This window comes from Cladophialophora immunda (genome assembly GCF_000835495.1).
Source record: "Cladophialophora immunda strain CBS 83496 unplaced genomic scaffold supercont1.1, whole genome shotgun sequence".
NCBI lineage: Eukaryota > Fungi > Ascomycota > Eurotiomycetes > Chaetothyriales > Herpotrichiellaceae > Cladophialophora > Cladophialophora immunda.
The window spans coordinates 3,450,672-3,464,731 of NW_015622541.1; the positions used below are offsets into that span (position 1 = coordinate 3,450,672).

The 14,060-nt window shown below is 54.7% G+C and overlaps 5 protein-coding genes across 7 annotated transcripts; 4 read left to right on the forward strand and 1 right to left on the reverse strand.

Moving 5' to 3' along the window:
- The first annotated feature begins 1,956 nt into the window (after positions 1-1,956).
- Positions 1,957-5,115, forward strand: PV07_00991. Of its 3 annotated transcripts, none has more exons than XM_016387485.1 (6): positions 1,957-2,555; positions 2,620-2,811; positions 2,937-3,183; positions 3,242-3,346; positions 3,401-4,292; positions 4,349-5,115. In XM_016387485.1, the coding sequence occupies exons 3-6, from the start codon at positions 2,987-2,989 to the stop codon at positions 4,349-4,351; spliced, it is 1,197 nt and encodes a 398-aa protein (XP_016254413.1). In that variant the 5' UTR covers positions 1,957-2,555; positions 2,620-2,811; positions 2,937-2,986; the 3' UTR covers positions 4,352-5,115. The 3 variants fall into 3 exon arrangements, with proteins under 3 accessions (XP_016254413.1, XP_016254414.1, XP_016254412.1); XM_016387486.1 differs by having other exon boundaries at positions 1,957-2,237; XM_016387484.1 differs by having other exon boundaries at positions 1,957-2,237; positions 3,401-5,115.
- Positions 5,116-6,990: 1,875 nt separating this feature from the next.
- PV07_00992 (uncharacterized protein) lies at positions 6,991-7,854 on the reverse strand (the record flags this gene model as incomplete). The annotated part of the gene is made up of 1 exon (XM_016387487.1): positions 6,991-7,854. One exon carries the CDS (start codon positions 7,852-7,854, stop codon positions 6,991-6,993), a length of 864 nt encoding a protein of 287 aa, XP_016254415.1.
- A 1,086-nt stretch (positions 7,855-8,940) lies between these two features.
- Positions 8,941-10,231, forward strand: PV07_00993 (uncharacterized protein; the record flags this gene model as incomplete). The annotated part of the gene is made up of 1 exon (XM_016387488.1): positions 8,941-10,231. The coding sequence occupies exon 1, from the start codon at positions 9,167-9,169 to the stop codon at positions 10,229-10,231; it is 1,065 nt and encodes a 354-aa protein (XP_016254416.1). The 5' UTR covers positions 8,941-9,166.
- Positions 10,232-10,498: 267 nt separating this feature from the next.
- PV07_00994 (uncharacterized protein) lies at positions 10,499-10,998 on the forward strand (the record flags this gene model as incomplete). Its single annotated transcript, XM_016387489.1, has 3 exons — positions 10,499-10,540; positions 10,633-10,756; positions 10,829-10,998. The coding sequence occupies 3 exons, from the start codon at positions 10,499-10,501 to the stop codon at positions 10,996-10,998; spliced, it is 336 nt and encodes a 111-aa protein (XP_016254417.1).
- A 2,345-nt stretch (positions 10,999-13,343) lies between these two features.
- PV07_00995 (uncharacterized protein) lies at positions 13,344-13,736 on the forward strand (the record flags this gene model as incomplete). The annotated part of the gene is made up of 1 exon (XM_016387490.1): positions 13,344-13,736. One exon carries the CDS (start codon positions 13,344-13,346, stop codon positions 13,734-13,736), a length of 393 nt encoding a protein of 130 aa, XP_016254418.1.
- Between the last annotated feature and the right edge of the window lie 324 nt (positions 13,737-14,060).

Sequence of the window (14,060 nt, forward strand, 5' to 3'; positions counted from 1 at the left end):
TTGCGATCACAAGGAATCCAGCCCGACGCTTCCATGAGAAGGCAGCAAAGGAGCAAACAGAAAGAGCACAACACGGCTGGAAGACACACCTCACTCGTCTTCCCCCCCTGCCACGACCTACACCACTTCCCCCGTCCTTCTGTTCAATCAGGTCGCTGATCAGGGCTTCCGAACAAAGGGTGCGACAGCATCCGAGCTCGGTCCAAACTGCTTTGGGGAAAGGTCCGCAAGCCACCGACGCACCCCCAAGCGCAATTGGATCTGCCAAGCGCAAGAAAGGCCGATGGGGCCGGGCGATTGCGGCAAAGCGCTCCATGTTCTTTTTCGCGATTTTTTCCCTGCGCAGTCTAGATCGTCAAGAGAATGCAATGTGACCAGGGGAGACGATGCTGGAAGGTGTCGTTCTTTGTTCCACGGACACGGCGTAGGGTGGTGGGTGATGGATGAGGTGGTCTGTCCTGCGCCGATCTCGTATCCGATATCTCAGTGTATCTTTGGCCGGAAGCTTGGGCCACGTCCACGGTCAGTTAGGGTTCCCACCACTTTTGCCTGGTGACTCCACCGAGCCCGATGACAGGCCAAGTTTCTTGCATCAGCGGGCCATTTGCTCGGCTGAGATTTCCGAATGGTTATTGGGCTCTTCTTGGAGAACGTGAGACCGTGATCGAGGCTACGCCCATGACTTGTTGCGCCGGACTCTGCGTCAGCATCGAATTCTTTCGGGCCTCGAGCATTCTTCTCCGGCCCCAAACAGTGTCCCTGACCTGCACTCAAACATCGGTGGGGAGGTGTCTGGTGTAACTAAGGGATCACCAAGAGGAGGACGGAGTTCGAGATAGGCGAGGCCGCGGCTGGACGATCGGTCAACTTGGGATTGTTCGGGTATGCAGGTCATCGCATCAATTAAGGCGCATGATTGGCCTGCACAATCCTGCTGGAGGCGCACGATGGCCTTGGGCATCAACAAACACGTTTTGGGATGTCTTTGATGTTGCACAAAACCTGGCAGTGATAGCTGTCAGCGAACAAATTGTATCCATCCAAACAAAGAGGCCATTAGCAGGGTCTCGAAGCCTGCATTTTGAGGAGAACCGTCCCTCGCTGCAACATCCTCTTTTTTGCAAGTGTAGATGCTATCCCGGGCAAGGATTGAGTTTCGGACAGGGCAAGAAAATGAGGGAATAGGCTTTTGTGGACAAGGAGTTCCAAGCCCACCGGAGTTGCGCATCGGCAAGCAACATGCATGTTGACCCCTCGAAAAGTGATTGTTTGGCCATTTCGTGTGTCGCGGCAGGCTCCTTGATGGCGCGAGATCAGGGCGTGTTGCGGGTAGACGGACAAATGGGTGTTGAGAAGACGGTCCTTTCTGACAGGGTCTCGCGTTGGTGGCGTAATCCATGGCGCGCATGGCTAGAATGGTGTCTACAGTAACTAGCAGTCTGGGGCTGGGGGACTTCGGAGCTGAAGGTGGGCATGGTGAAGGGGGGGGTAAAAGGATGGTTGTGAGCTGGGGAGCTAGGAGAGGGACAGGGGTGGTTGATCCTGCGACGGTTTACGAGGTACGCTGTGGTGTGTGGGATGTGGTCAAGACAAGGCTGGTCGTTGACAAAGGCAAACAGGATAAGAAACGGCGCAGTTTGGATGGTATAGAGTTGGGAGCGGGAAGAAGATGAGCACCTGCGGATGGAGCAGAGACTTCTCTCACTTTGCGGTCATTATTCTCATGTCATCGAGCGAAGAGTTTTCATGGGTTTCCCGTCATCATCTGTTCGCCTAAATATGCCCCCCCAAGCTTTCAGGCTCACTGGGCTTCTGCATCCCCCTTCTGGCACCTCTAGGGCTCTAAGCTCAAACCTTAGCTAGCTGCACCTTAGCCTTCAGTGGTCCTTGGGTGGCCCTGAGTAACCCCTCGCGCCCAACCCACACCCACCCTCGAAGGGCCCTGCACAAGCTCAACCCCCCCCGACCCGGTTCTCTGCCTTCTCTCGCTGAGTTTTAGTCGTGCTTCCCGCACTTTTCCTTGGACTTCCCACTCGTCTTTCTTCTCTGCCTCACCCCTCCATCTTCTCGACCTCTCTTGTTCCTGCGCGCGTCTCTCTTAATATCGCAGTTCTGCTTCTGCTTTCCTGCTTCCATTGGCGCCTGCTCTTCTCGGAGTTCCTCACGTTTGCGTCTGGTCTGATCTGTGGCTTGCACTGACATTTTTGGCCCCATCTAACCACTGCGCATTTGATCCGGTATGTGCAGAAGTCCCTGCTCCTCCCTTCCGCCTTTCCCCTTCAAACCTCCCTCAACCCGTGCGCAAACACAAGAGACGGATTTCGGGAATAGCTGTGTGGGGGAACATGCTTCCTCTCAGGTCGGCGTGGTAGATGGAAGTCGCAAACCCTAGTGAGACAACAGCACGAGAGACAATTGAAGAGCACCACCACTGCTCAAAGATCAACCCAGTCGCACTAGTCGCAAGAGCTACAGTCGCAAACCCATCTAGAATCTCCCCAACCTTGGACTGCACTTCACGTTGTGGCGTTGGCGAAGGCTCCCCTACTTCACTTGTCCGTGACAATCGCCGTTGTTCATCGAGGGAATCGCATGCGCTAACTTATCTCTTTCTGCTAGACTTCAGAACAACCTTCGATTCCCAAAGACTCTTTGCGATCGCTTCGTACCCTGTTGCCTTGGACATTCGCCGTTCGGGATATTCTTGTGCGACAAAAGTTGGTTGAGTTGTCAAAAACAGTCCACATAATTCCTTCGATATCCTTTTCGCGGCAACCTCTCTAGCAAGAGACCTCTGTCCAGTCGATCTTGGTACGTCCAGCTCACGCCCGCAGATGTCCTGACGACCACGCCGGCTGCCTTGGACAGCTGCTGGGTGGAAGATTCGCGGGAGGTCCGTCATCAAAACCGGGCATGGAATCTGACTCATCTCACAGGAAGTGTACTTTAGCCTTCAAGCTCGTCATCTTGAATTTCGTCCTTCAACATGTCTTTTCCTGAATACGGTCAATTCCCAAACACCCCGCAGGAGGGCGCCCCGGGTCAAGTTCCTACTCCTCAGGATGGAGCTGCTCCGGGCCAGCCAACCGACCCTTCCGCTCAGCAACAGATGCCATTCCCGAACCCGGAGGTAAATGCCGCAGCACAGGCTGGTGCAGGCGCCGAGGGAAAGACCACCCTTTGGTGAGTTGAAAGACAAGTCTCATGCTATCTTGTGCCATGTCACTGACCTCTTCGGTAGGATGGGAGAGTTGGAGCCATGGATTGACGAGAACTTTGTCCGTAACCTCTGGTTCCAAATGGGTGAGCAAGTCAGCGTCAAGATGATTCGTGACAAGTTTTCAGGGTGAGTTCCGGCAAAGCCATCCCCCTCCCTCGCACGTCTCTGAACTCATGGTAGCAGCAACGCTGGCTATTGCTTCGTCGACTTCTCGTCCCCTCAGGCTGCAGCCAAGGCTCTTCAGCTCAGTGGCCAACCCATGCCCAACTCCAGCCGCCCCTTCAAACTCAACTGGGCCTCTGGAGGTGGTCTCGCCGATCGACGCGACGACCGTGGACCCGAGTACTCGATCTTCGTCGGCGATCTCGGCCCCGAAGTCAACGAGTACGTCTTGGTCTCGCTCTTCCAGAGTCGTTTCCCATCCTGCAAGTCGGCCAAGATCATGACCGACCCTCTATCCGGCATGTCCCGCGGATACGGTTTCGTTCGCTTCTCGGATGAGGGCGACCAGCAGCGTGCTCTTAGTGAGATGCAAGGCGTCTACTGCGGCAACCGTCCCATGCGCATTTCTACAGCAACCCCCAAGAACAAAGGTGGACCGATGGGAGGAAACATGGGAATGGGTATGCCTGGTGGCGGCCCAATGGGCTACCCTCCTATGGGTCAGCAACCTATGCCGTTCTACGGCGGCGGCCAGCAACAGCCACAACCCATGAACCAGTTCACCGATCCCAATAACACTACAGTGTTTGTTGGAGGTCTGTCTGGATACGTCACCGAGGACGAGTTGCGCTCTTTCTTCCAGGGATTCGGGGAGATCACCTATGTCAAGATTCCACCAGGCAAGGGCTGCGGTTTTGTGCAATTCGTCCAACGCCATGCTGCTGAAATGGCCATCAACCAGATGCAAGGCTATCCCATTGGCAACTCGCGAGTCCGTCTGAGCTGGGGACGTAGCCAGAACAACTCTGGCCCCGCGGGCACGCCCTACCGCCCTGCGCCTCCGCCGCCGATCTACCCTTCGATGGGGATGCCTCCTGCTCACTCATATGGCAACTTCGCGCCTATGAAGGTTGGTCACAGTCCTGTGCCCACTCCACCCATGGGGCGATACTGACCTAGAGGCAGTGAAAACCTTTTGACAAACTCGGCGCTGCAGGCGTTTCGTCCATGGGCATGCTTTTTCCTGTTGGGGAGCGGAAAAAGCAACGTTTTCATTTGTCAAGTCATTGAAAGCAGCGCGCAAAATCGAAATCTTAGCGTCATCATCGTTGGTATGGGAGGGTGTTTGTCCAAGAACGACAGAAAAGTTTCTTTTCATTTCACATTTGCGATGACCCCTGACCACCCGACTGTCTTCGACAACGGCAGCCGGCTGTGTACAACACGATCGAACAAACATGGCATTCGCTTTTTGGTTGAGAGTGACGATACGATACCAACGAAAACGAGACATTAGCATGTGCTTGGGAAGCACTCACGGCAAGGGAGCGGAAGCATGGACGGATCGTCGCAAAAACGGCACCCGGGGTGGTGATGACACTCAGTTGACAGAAATGGTTCTTTCTTTTTTCCCTCTCTCTTTCTTTCACTTCAGTCCCTCATATGGGCCAAGAGGTCCCCATGAACTCCCTCAGCTCACATGGCAAAAGAATGGGGACATACTAAGCAACGATGGGTATTGGATGGCTTGAGCTGCTACGAGGGAGAGATGTGTTGGTTCACAGTGAGCGGACCAACACTAGACGATCCTTGACACTGAATTCTTCTGCAAGATCTTGTTTGTCCGCTGCCCTTCTTTCCTTACTGTTTCATTCTGCGTTTGGCTGGCCTCCCTTCCGTGAAAGGCTGGATTCCGCCTCTGGCCTTGTATGTGACTATCTTGCCTCTCCTTGTAAACCGGCCTGGAGACACCGGATTGGTTCTCCGCAGCCTAGTGAGCCTCGGCGCCAAGCATCCGAGACCTCGGGATTTCGGCGGCTTCTCCAACTCGACGTCGGTCCATCGTCGAGCAGAGCAGCACGTATAATTCCACCAGAGCGGGATGTGACTGCTGTGCTGTCGAAGCTGAATGGGCTTCAGTAAGCAGGCTATACTGTTCGTTTCTCTCATCAGCTATCTGGCTACGGTTTTGAAAGGGGCAAATCTCGCCTTGACCAAGGTACTCAGTCTTTCTTCCCCGCACCGCGAGGGCCATACATAGTGAAAGCCTCCTGCTCTGCCGAAACATCCAAGCTGGACGTCTGATAAATTTCGAGCCAAGGGCCAAACGCTATAGAGCAATCCAACATGGCCTCCAGACCAATCCGTATAGCAGGCAAGCCAATCCCTCTCCGCCTCTCCCCGGCCATGTGCTACCCTTCACGGTTGACCCTCTAACATTCTCTACCCCATGAAGGCGCGTCCGGCTCCGCCTCCGACCGCCGCCATGCCATGGCTGCTTTTGCGAAGGCTCACGCCTCCGATCCCGTGGACGTCATCATATCAGACTACATGTCCGAGGTGAACATGACGATCGGGGCCGCCAGGAAGGTCGACTCGGCGCAATTGACCGAGAACATGGGCAACGCCTTCGTCGGCGCGGGCCCTGCTTTTGAAGCTTCGTTCCTCGAGGCCCTGGAACCCGCGTTGGAAGATCTGGGCAAACACGGGATCAAGGTGGCCGCCAACGCGGGAAACGCGGACGTGCAAGGCCTCTATAAAATCGTGGTCGAGATGGTCCGGAAGAAAGGGCTGGAAGGCAAGATCAAGGTGGCGTGGATCTCGGGCGACGAGGTCTTGCCCGCCATCAACGAAGGGTTGAAGACGGGGACGTCCAAGTTCAAGAACATCTACACGGGCCAGGTCCTGGAGAGCTGGGAGTTCGACCCCATCTATGCGCACGCCTATCTCGGCGGCATGGGCATCGCCGAGGCCTTTCGCCAGGGTGCGCAGATTGTCATCTGTGGCCGAGTCGCTGATGCGTCGCCGGTCATCGGCGCGGCGGCGTGGTTTCACCAGTGGACGAGGGAGAACCTGGACCAGTTGGCCAACGCCTTTGTCGCGGGCCATCTGATCGAGTGCTCGACCTATGTCACGGGCGGCAATTTCACAGGGTTCAAGAGCCTGGAGGCTGGGGATCGATGGATCGACATTGGATACCCAATTGCTGAAATCTCCGCAAACGGGCAAGTGGTCATCACGAAACAGAAGAACTCAGGCGGAACGGTGACGGTCCACACATGCTCGTCGCAGTTGCTGTACGAAATCCAAGGACCCTGGTACTTCAACAGCGACGTCACCGCCGTCCTGGACCAACTCTGGTTCGAACAGCTTGGCCCCGACCGTGTCGCACTGCACGGCGTCAAAGCGCTCCCGCCACCTCCGACCACGAAAGTCGGCATTACCGCTCGCGGCGGGTTCCAGGCTGAGGCATGGTACTTCATGACGGGGTTGAACGCGGCCGAAAAGGCCCGCATGACTGAAGCACAATTGCGCAAGAGTCTCAAGAAGTACTCGGACAAATTCACGACGTTGTCATTTGGTGTCCTGGGGACCCCAGGCGTGGATGCGGACAACCAAAATGCCGCAACCTGCATATTTCGGATATTCGTGCAGGGGAAGGAAGCCAGCGACATCTCCACCACAAAGTTCCTCAGACCGGTCATCGACAACATCATGCAGGCGTACCCCGGCGGAACATTCCACCTGGACTTCCGTCAAGGCATTCCGAAACCATACTTTGAATATTATGTTACCTTGTTGGATCAGTCAAAGGTGTCGCATGTGGTTCATTTCAACGGCCGCGAAACACTTGTCCCGCCACCTACCGTGACCCAAGTCTTCGCGGAGAGGCAGCCCAGCCAGCCAGAGACGCAACTGCAGGTCGACCTCTCCAAATTCGGCCCGACTGAACGGGCTCCTATAGGATCCATTGTGAACGCCCGCTCTGGCGATAAGGGGTCGGACTGCAACTGCGGCTTCTGGGTCGCGCGGGAGGACGAATACGTGTGGTTGAAGAACCTACTCTCCGTCTCGACCATCAAACAGCTCTTGGGCAAAGAGTACGACGAGACGAGAGTGCCCAAACTCGAGATCGAGAGGTTCGAGTTGCCGAATCTGAGAGGCGTGCATTTCTTGTTCCGCAACCTCCTGGATCGAGGCGCCACCAGTACGAGCACCGTGGACTTCCTGGGCAAGAACTGCGCCGAGTTCTTGAGAGCACGGTACGTGGACGTGCCGGTGAAGTTTTTGGCCAGAGGAAGGTTGTGATTTCTGCGGCAGGGTCTTGCAAGAAATCGGGCCGGGTCAGCATTGGGCTGGTGGGATATGGGAAGGCCGTTCTCAAATGGGCTCAAAAAGATAGACTCGATGCTTGAAGATTTGCGTTCCATTTGTTCTTGTCGATGCGGGATTCTGTTCTGACAGCCGTCCGTGCCTATCGTGCCCTTCCCAATACTAGACATTTCCTTTGCCGTCATAGCATTCGGTGCTCTGGTATAAAGCGAGACGGACCAACTTCTCCAACCAACCCAGTACGTCGTGCTGTCGATGTACCAGCGCTCAAGGCTTGAAAAGTCCGTGTTCTGAGGCAGTCGGTTCTTCCTTTGCCGAGCGTTCTCAAAGCGAACAATCCCAATGGTGAGCCCACACATGTTGAGCTATTGAAAGGTACATCATGCGATTCTGATCTTGCTGGCCGCAGGAGACAAGCATCGTCGATTCCACCTCTGATTCCAGGACTTGTCAGCAGCAAAACGTACGCATCCTCAGGCTCCCGTGCGCGAGCTCTCCCACCAGTACAATTCCTCCCTTATCGTCGAGCCCACGCCCGGTGCAGCGCACGGGAAGCCTCTCACGCCTTCCTCCTCCCATCCTTCTTCTTACCGCCTTTCGCGTTCTTCCCTCCAGCTCCCTGCGGCTGCCGCGGCGGCGGCACGACCTGATATACCCTCCCATCCTCCCCGACGATACCCACGCTCTTGCCCTGCCCGCCACTGCCGACTGCGGCGCCGCCTGCTCCCTGCTGCTGCTGCTGCTGCCGGAGAAACTCCAGTCTCGCCCGCGCCTCCTCCTCCCTCCGATCCGGCGTCCCCGTGATCTTGCGAAACAGGCCCTCCAGGTGCGGCCGGAAGAGGACGTACGTCGAGATCGCGACGACGACGCGTAGGAGTGCTTGCAGGTTCTGCCGGGTGAAGTACGCCTGTAGCGCCGGGGGAAGGTACGGTTCGAGCAGGCCCGGGATGTCGGGGAAGGAGAAGTTGGACATTATGATTATATTTCCCCCCTCGTTTTTTGACGATTGCCGGTTTTGGCGTCTCGGGGGTCCTCGCGGGTTTGGCTTGTGTAGTCTTGAGGTCTCTGAGGATGTGAGAAGTATCCGGGGTCACGCTTCAGACCTTGTGGTTTCTGATAGAGAGTGATTTGGAGTGGAGGCAGGAAAATTCGAGCAGTGGGAATAGTGATAGCAGAATACCTCCTGCCAACCACTCCCGGCTCGCCGGGTACCTACGGGTAAACACTTCGCCGTACCGGAATAGACGAATGTACGTCGAATCATTCGCTCATCTCCAATTCCCTTGCAGCCTGCACATGAATCTGTCGATGCAAAGGATTCTGAGAGCAAAATGCCTCTGCCCTGCATCTGTGGACTTTCCCGTTCAATTTTGGCTGCAATGACATGATCTCTACACTTCCCATCTTACACCTCTGCGCCAGGCTGCTGGTCACTTCGGTCTTCACAACAGTGTCGGCTTCCTAATGATCAGGAACCCGTAGAAAAGTTCCCAGACAATTAGGCAGAAAGCTTTAATTAGGTGTCAGCGAGCTGTTGGCGATGCAAGCGGGAGTATAAACGCAATCGCCAACGAGCTTCGGGGTGCAAAAAGACGAAGATCTGACCGAGCTATCGAAAAAAGGCATAAAAGACCAATCGAAAGCATAACAACTGACCAAGACGTGGGGAGGATGGATGTGACCCCGACGAGGGTATTCCTCCTAACGCACCCTCGAACCGCCTCAAATCTAGTCACCCGGATCCTAAACTTAGACAACCAACCAGCCCTTTGTGGTCCAGGTACCGACGCTCAAAAGTCCAACAACAATGGGTACTTTTTCCTGCCGACCGTGTCACGCCGGCTCGAGCTGGCTGATCGGCGGTCCGAGGATTGGGCTGAGGAAGAACGAGCAGACATAAGCCGTTGTCTTGAAGCTTGTACCGCCCGACTCGTCCAGCACGCGGAGTCGGCAGAAGCTGAAGGGAAGGGTGTCTATGTGAAAGAACACCTCATCTGGATGCTCTCACCAGCAGCAGAGGACCTGGCCAAAGGGACAGACCTGACGAGGGACCGCGATTGCAACATTGTACAGCGGAAAGCCGCGAGAGAGGAGGGGGAGGGAGACACGGAAGAGCGGGAGGCACAAAACCAGACCGTCCTACCTGATGCATTCCTGCGGACGTGGACACCCACATTCTTGATTCGACACCCTGCGTTAGTATTCCCGTCCCTTTATCGAACCTGTGTAGACCTGGAAGGGCCAGAACAAGCCAGAAAGAACGCTGATGGGAGCTTTCGAATCGAGATGACCTGGAGATGGAGCCGAAATTTGTGGGAGTGGTTCAGGAGGCAAGGTAATGATGAATCAACGTCTCAGTGGGTCTTTGGGGATGACAAGCTATCTGGCTCGTCATGGCCGATCATCCTAGATGCGGACGATGTTATTCTTCAACCAGATGTCATCAAAAGATACTGTCAGATTGTAAGGTTGGATCCAGACAGATGCCAGTTCGAATGGGAGTCAGCCACCGCCGAAGAGCAGCAAAGCTTGCATGCCGTGGAGAGAAGGATGAAATCCAGCCTGTTGTCGTCGACTGGTTTGATCAAAGGCAAGACCGCGGTGGGATTAGATCTCGAGCGTGAAGCACAGGAATGGAAGGACGAATTTGGGGAAGAGGAAGCCAGAAAGCTTCTGTCGTGGGTCAAGGATGCAATGCCAGATTATGAGTTCTTGAGAGAGAGGCGACTGAGATAGGGAGTAGTAGATAGGCTCCTCCGTGATGTCCATGTCAGACGTGAAGTATCCTGTCACTGCTGTTGTTCTGCTCTGCCGTTGTGCATTTTCTAGGCAAATGGTCGAACGTAATATCTCGCTGACGCGTCACGCGTCGCGTCCACTCCTAAACGACGCCTTTCCATCACGCAAAGTAGTCCTGGCACCGAGCATGCTCGAAGGGTGGACTTGCTCAAACAACTTTGAAGAACACGCCTGCACCTGATTCTTTGTCGTCCGTCCGCTCTTATGGCTTCATCGACCGATGCGGAGGCGGAGTCCCTGCAGAAGGTGAATTGCTCAAGTCTCTTTATCACATCGAGAGCCAGAGAGGATTCGATGGCTAGCTGTGCCAGAGTGCTAATACTGCATAATCCCGTTAGAAACTCCGCTCTGCGCTATGGTTCCAGATCGGAAAGATGGTCGACGAAGAAAGTATCAACCTGGGAGTCAACGCAACGCCGCAGTTCATCGGCAGTCTGATGGAGCTGGTGTGGGCACAGATTGGTACGATAAGATTCACCCATCCGGCTGCCTGATGGAGATGAGGTTGTCCAACTAACAGCAATCCTCTTTCAGGGAATGCCGCCATCGACCTCGAAGCATTCGCCAAACATGCTGGGAGGTCCACGATTAAAACGGACGATGTCATGCTGCTTGCTCGGCGAAATGAAGGGCTAGAGCAGATTCTCCGCGACGAATTGAAGCGTCTCGAGCAGGCAAAGTCCAAGCACGATAAGTCTGGGTGAACGAATCCAGTTTGGACTGTCCAGAAGAACGGAAGATACTGGCACCGGTGAGAGAGCAGCGATTGGTGCCAGCAAACATTGCCCACAGGAGAACGCCGTGCTATCGATCTACTCGAGCTTTGATCAAAATGTCAGACGAGAGTGGCCATCCCCGGTGCCCAACTCAGGTCAACAAAGCCTTCGAACGAGTCACTTGCCCAACAGGAGGTACCCTGGCTAACTACCAGCTTCGGAAGTACTAAAACTGCTTTCCTACGCCCACGGAAGAGCCTCGGGCTAGACAACAAACCTATTCACGTCAGATTCGACCTCCCTGAATAAGCTTAGAGCGACAGAGTTGACTAGAGTTCTTTCGAATGCGACACCAGCCCGCAGCGCCGACGAGTGTCTCGGGGGCTCAAAAGCCAGATGGTCACGGAGGGGCCACCAGAACGAGATATATTGGGAGAGATAGGAGCCTCACGGCAGTAGAGGAGCGGCAAGTGGCACGATTCACGCCGATAAGGATTGCGGGATGGTTCACTGCCCACCAGCATAGACAGCGATTCACATCGTGGCTACTTCGTCAACCATTGGATCAACGGAGCATTTCCAAACCCTGGTCTTTCACCAGACCAGACAGCACTTCAGGGTTCCCTCTCATGCGCCAGCTGATTGCTTCCATGACGCCTCGCCCTCACGGAAGCATGGAAAGATAAGGCTTGCGGGTGTTTTGTGACGTGTTCGTGTCAGCCAGGCTGCGAGATGAAACGTCGAGAAGTCAGATGCAACAAATGTCAGCGAGCACAATGAAACAGCGCCCTTCCACCATGATTTTCGGTGCAGCCACAACCGAGCAAGTCTTGTTTTCTCACGCCTCGCTTGGAAGAAATGGCACAGTCTGACACAGAACAGACGCTTTCCTGAAGAGCAATGTCGTGTGGGCTACCCGATCCAACATACCCTGCTTATCTCGCTCGGCTACGGCTCCACTGCCGCCGGCCCGAAAATGACGCCACGAAGACCATATGGTTGGCCTTAACCAAATCCCGCGAACTCTGAGGCTCAGCCTGCGCAATTTAACCCTATTTTAGAATCCCAATGTTCTCGGACACCGTTTTTGTGTTTGAAATGCCTCAATGCACATGGGGAAAAGTCTATTCTTCCTTATCGACAAGGACGCTCAATGCACCACTGCAAGTAACAGTAACTACGAGGAAACCGACAACACACTCGGATAACGACCCCCATTCCAGAATGGTGCCAATCCTACGCGGCTCGTCTGACGTGACCTTGCGCCACTCTCGAGTGATTTCCCTCGAGATTGGATCTGACTTGTCTTGTTGCTCTCCCTGCGAGATCTTGTTCGACCGCGCACACGACCTGCTGCTAGGGTGCTCCACGATCCCTTCTTCCCAGTCCTACGGCGCCCCACCACGAAGCGGTTCAATGAGCACAGGCTGATGTTCTCTGAGATCTGCAGATCTTGAGATGCTTTCGTCTTCAAGGATGCTACTGATTTAGGCATTCGAGAGATGTCGTATGGCTGTCCATATCTGTTGTTACCGCGGTATTCACCATTGTGTATCAGACACGAGCGCATTCTTCCTTGGCCCTTCGACACGAGGACGAACAGTCAAGACTACCAGGTCAAGTGGTCCACGATCAGACCACAGGGGTGCCAGCTCGGAAAGCCTTGATGCAGCAACCCTGAAGGACCATCTAGATGACCACAAATGCGTAATACATTCAAGACCGTGGTGGATTCAACAATCTATGGTCAATGATGACACGATGGTCACCTGGTTATTGCCTGAAGTCGCCATCCGTCCTTTCTGGCGGATGACCTGATCAAAGCATACCAAGCTACAACATACTCTCCCGATCCCGTGAATCAAAACGGCGGTAACAAGCTGTACACACTCGAATTACCACTCTGACTCTGCCATCTTAGGTCTAGCTGTGGTTGTCGTTGCTGTACCTGGCCATAGGTTCGTGTCCTCCAACCTTCGTTGCAGCCTCTGCAATGCTGCCGTGTTGCAACATGAGACTCCCCGGTGGAACAGAAGAGAATTGAATTTGTGACTCTCTGCCAAGTCCCACAATGCTCACTTCGCCCCAGGCTCGACCTTGATCCAGGTGAGCTTCTGTTTCTCTTTCTGCTGGGACGTCAAGTTGCTTGAGGCATCGACCAGCCCGCCGAACATGCACAAAGGGAGCACATCAGCCCTTTCTGCAAGTACTTTTGCGAGTGACGCGGTGGAGTGCTCGGTGGTCCTCTGATTGCCGGGGGATGGCAGTTGAGGATCATTCTGAGGTGAGAAGGAGTCACTTGAAGGCGATGCTGAGTCGCATGGTGAACTGGAATGCGACGACGATCTGTTGGGAGAATTCATTTGGGTCCGTGGGGTGGGATTCGTCTGCGACACGGATTGGGGCCAGAGCGGCTTGTGGTCCGGCTCGGAGCAATCAGTATTCCACAAGCGAATCGGGCTTATTCGACCAAGGCTTGGGTCAGGGTCAGCGGCGAGGCTGAGGGGGCTCCTTGTGGGGATGACTTGGACAGTGATTTGGAAACACGTCTATGTGTCGATCACGAATTGCTGGGTCCAAAATCCAGTGAACAATACATCAAGAAGGAGGAGGAAGGATATTCCCCATCTTTGGAAATGAGGGCCGGGAACATGGGAGATATACAACAGAAAATTACCACGAATACAGGCGAACGATTAGAGCGTGTATTGAAGAGCAATGCCTAACAAGCGAGCAGCCGTACCACCATTGGGAGGTCGACTGCGTGTAGTCAGGAAGGCTACGGGAGTCTACGATAATCGAGACCATATACAACACCCTAGGAGACGTCTGGGCATTCGGATCACTGTGACGCCTGGTAATCTCGTTTCATGATGAGCATAAGTCAGCTGTCCCAGTATGTGAGAGGGAAACAGGACGTGCAAGTGGAAGAGGGAGGGACGAGGCTGGATATAGAATGATTACACGGCTTCTGTCAAGCCCGAAGTTGCCCGGCGGCGGCGGGTGCTCGATGCTCTGTCATCCTCTCATCTTCCTCTCATCGTCCCCTC

Excerpts from the sequence above, each read along its gene's own strand:
- PV07_00991 (XM_016387484.1), top strand. The coding sequence starts at position 2,987 with ATGTCTTTTCCTGAATACGGTCAATTCCCAAACACCCCGCAGGAGGGC. Across the intron at positions 3,184-3,241 it reads GAGGGAAAGACCACCCTTTG|GATGGGAGAGTTGGAGCCAT; the intron begins GTGAGTTGAAAG and ends CCTCTTCGGTAG. Across the intron at positions 3,347-3,400 it reads ATTCGTGACAAGTTTTCAGG|CAGCAACGCTGGCTATTGCT; the intron begins GTGAGTTCCGGC and ends AACTCATGGTAG.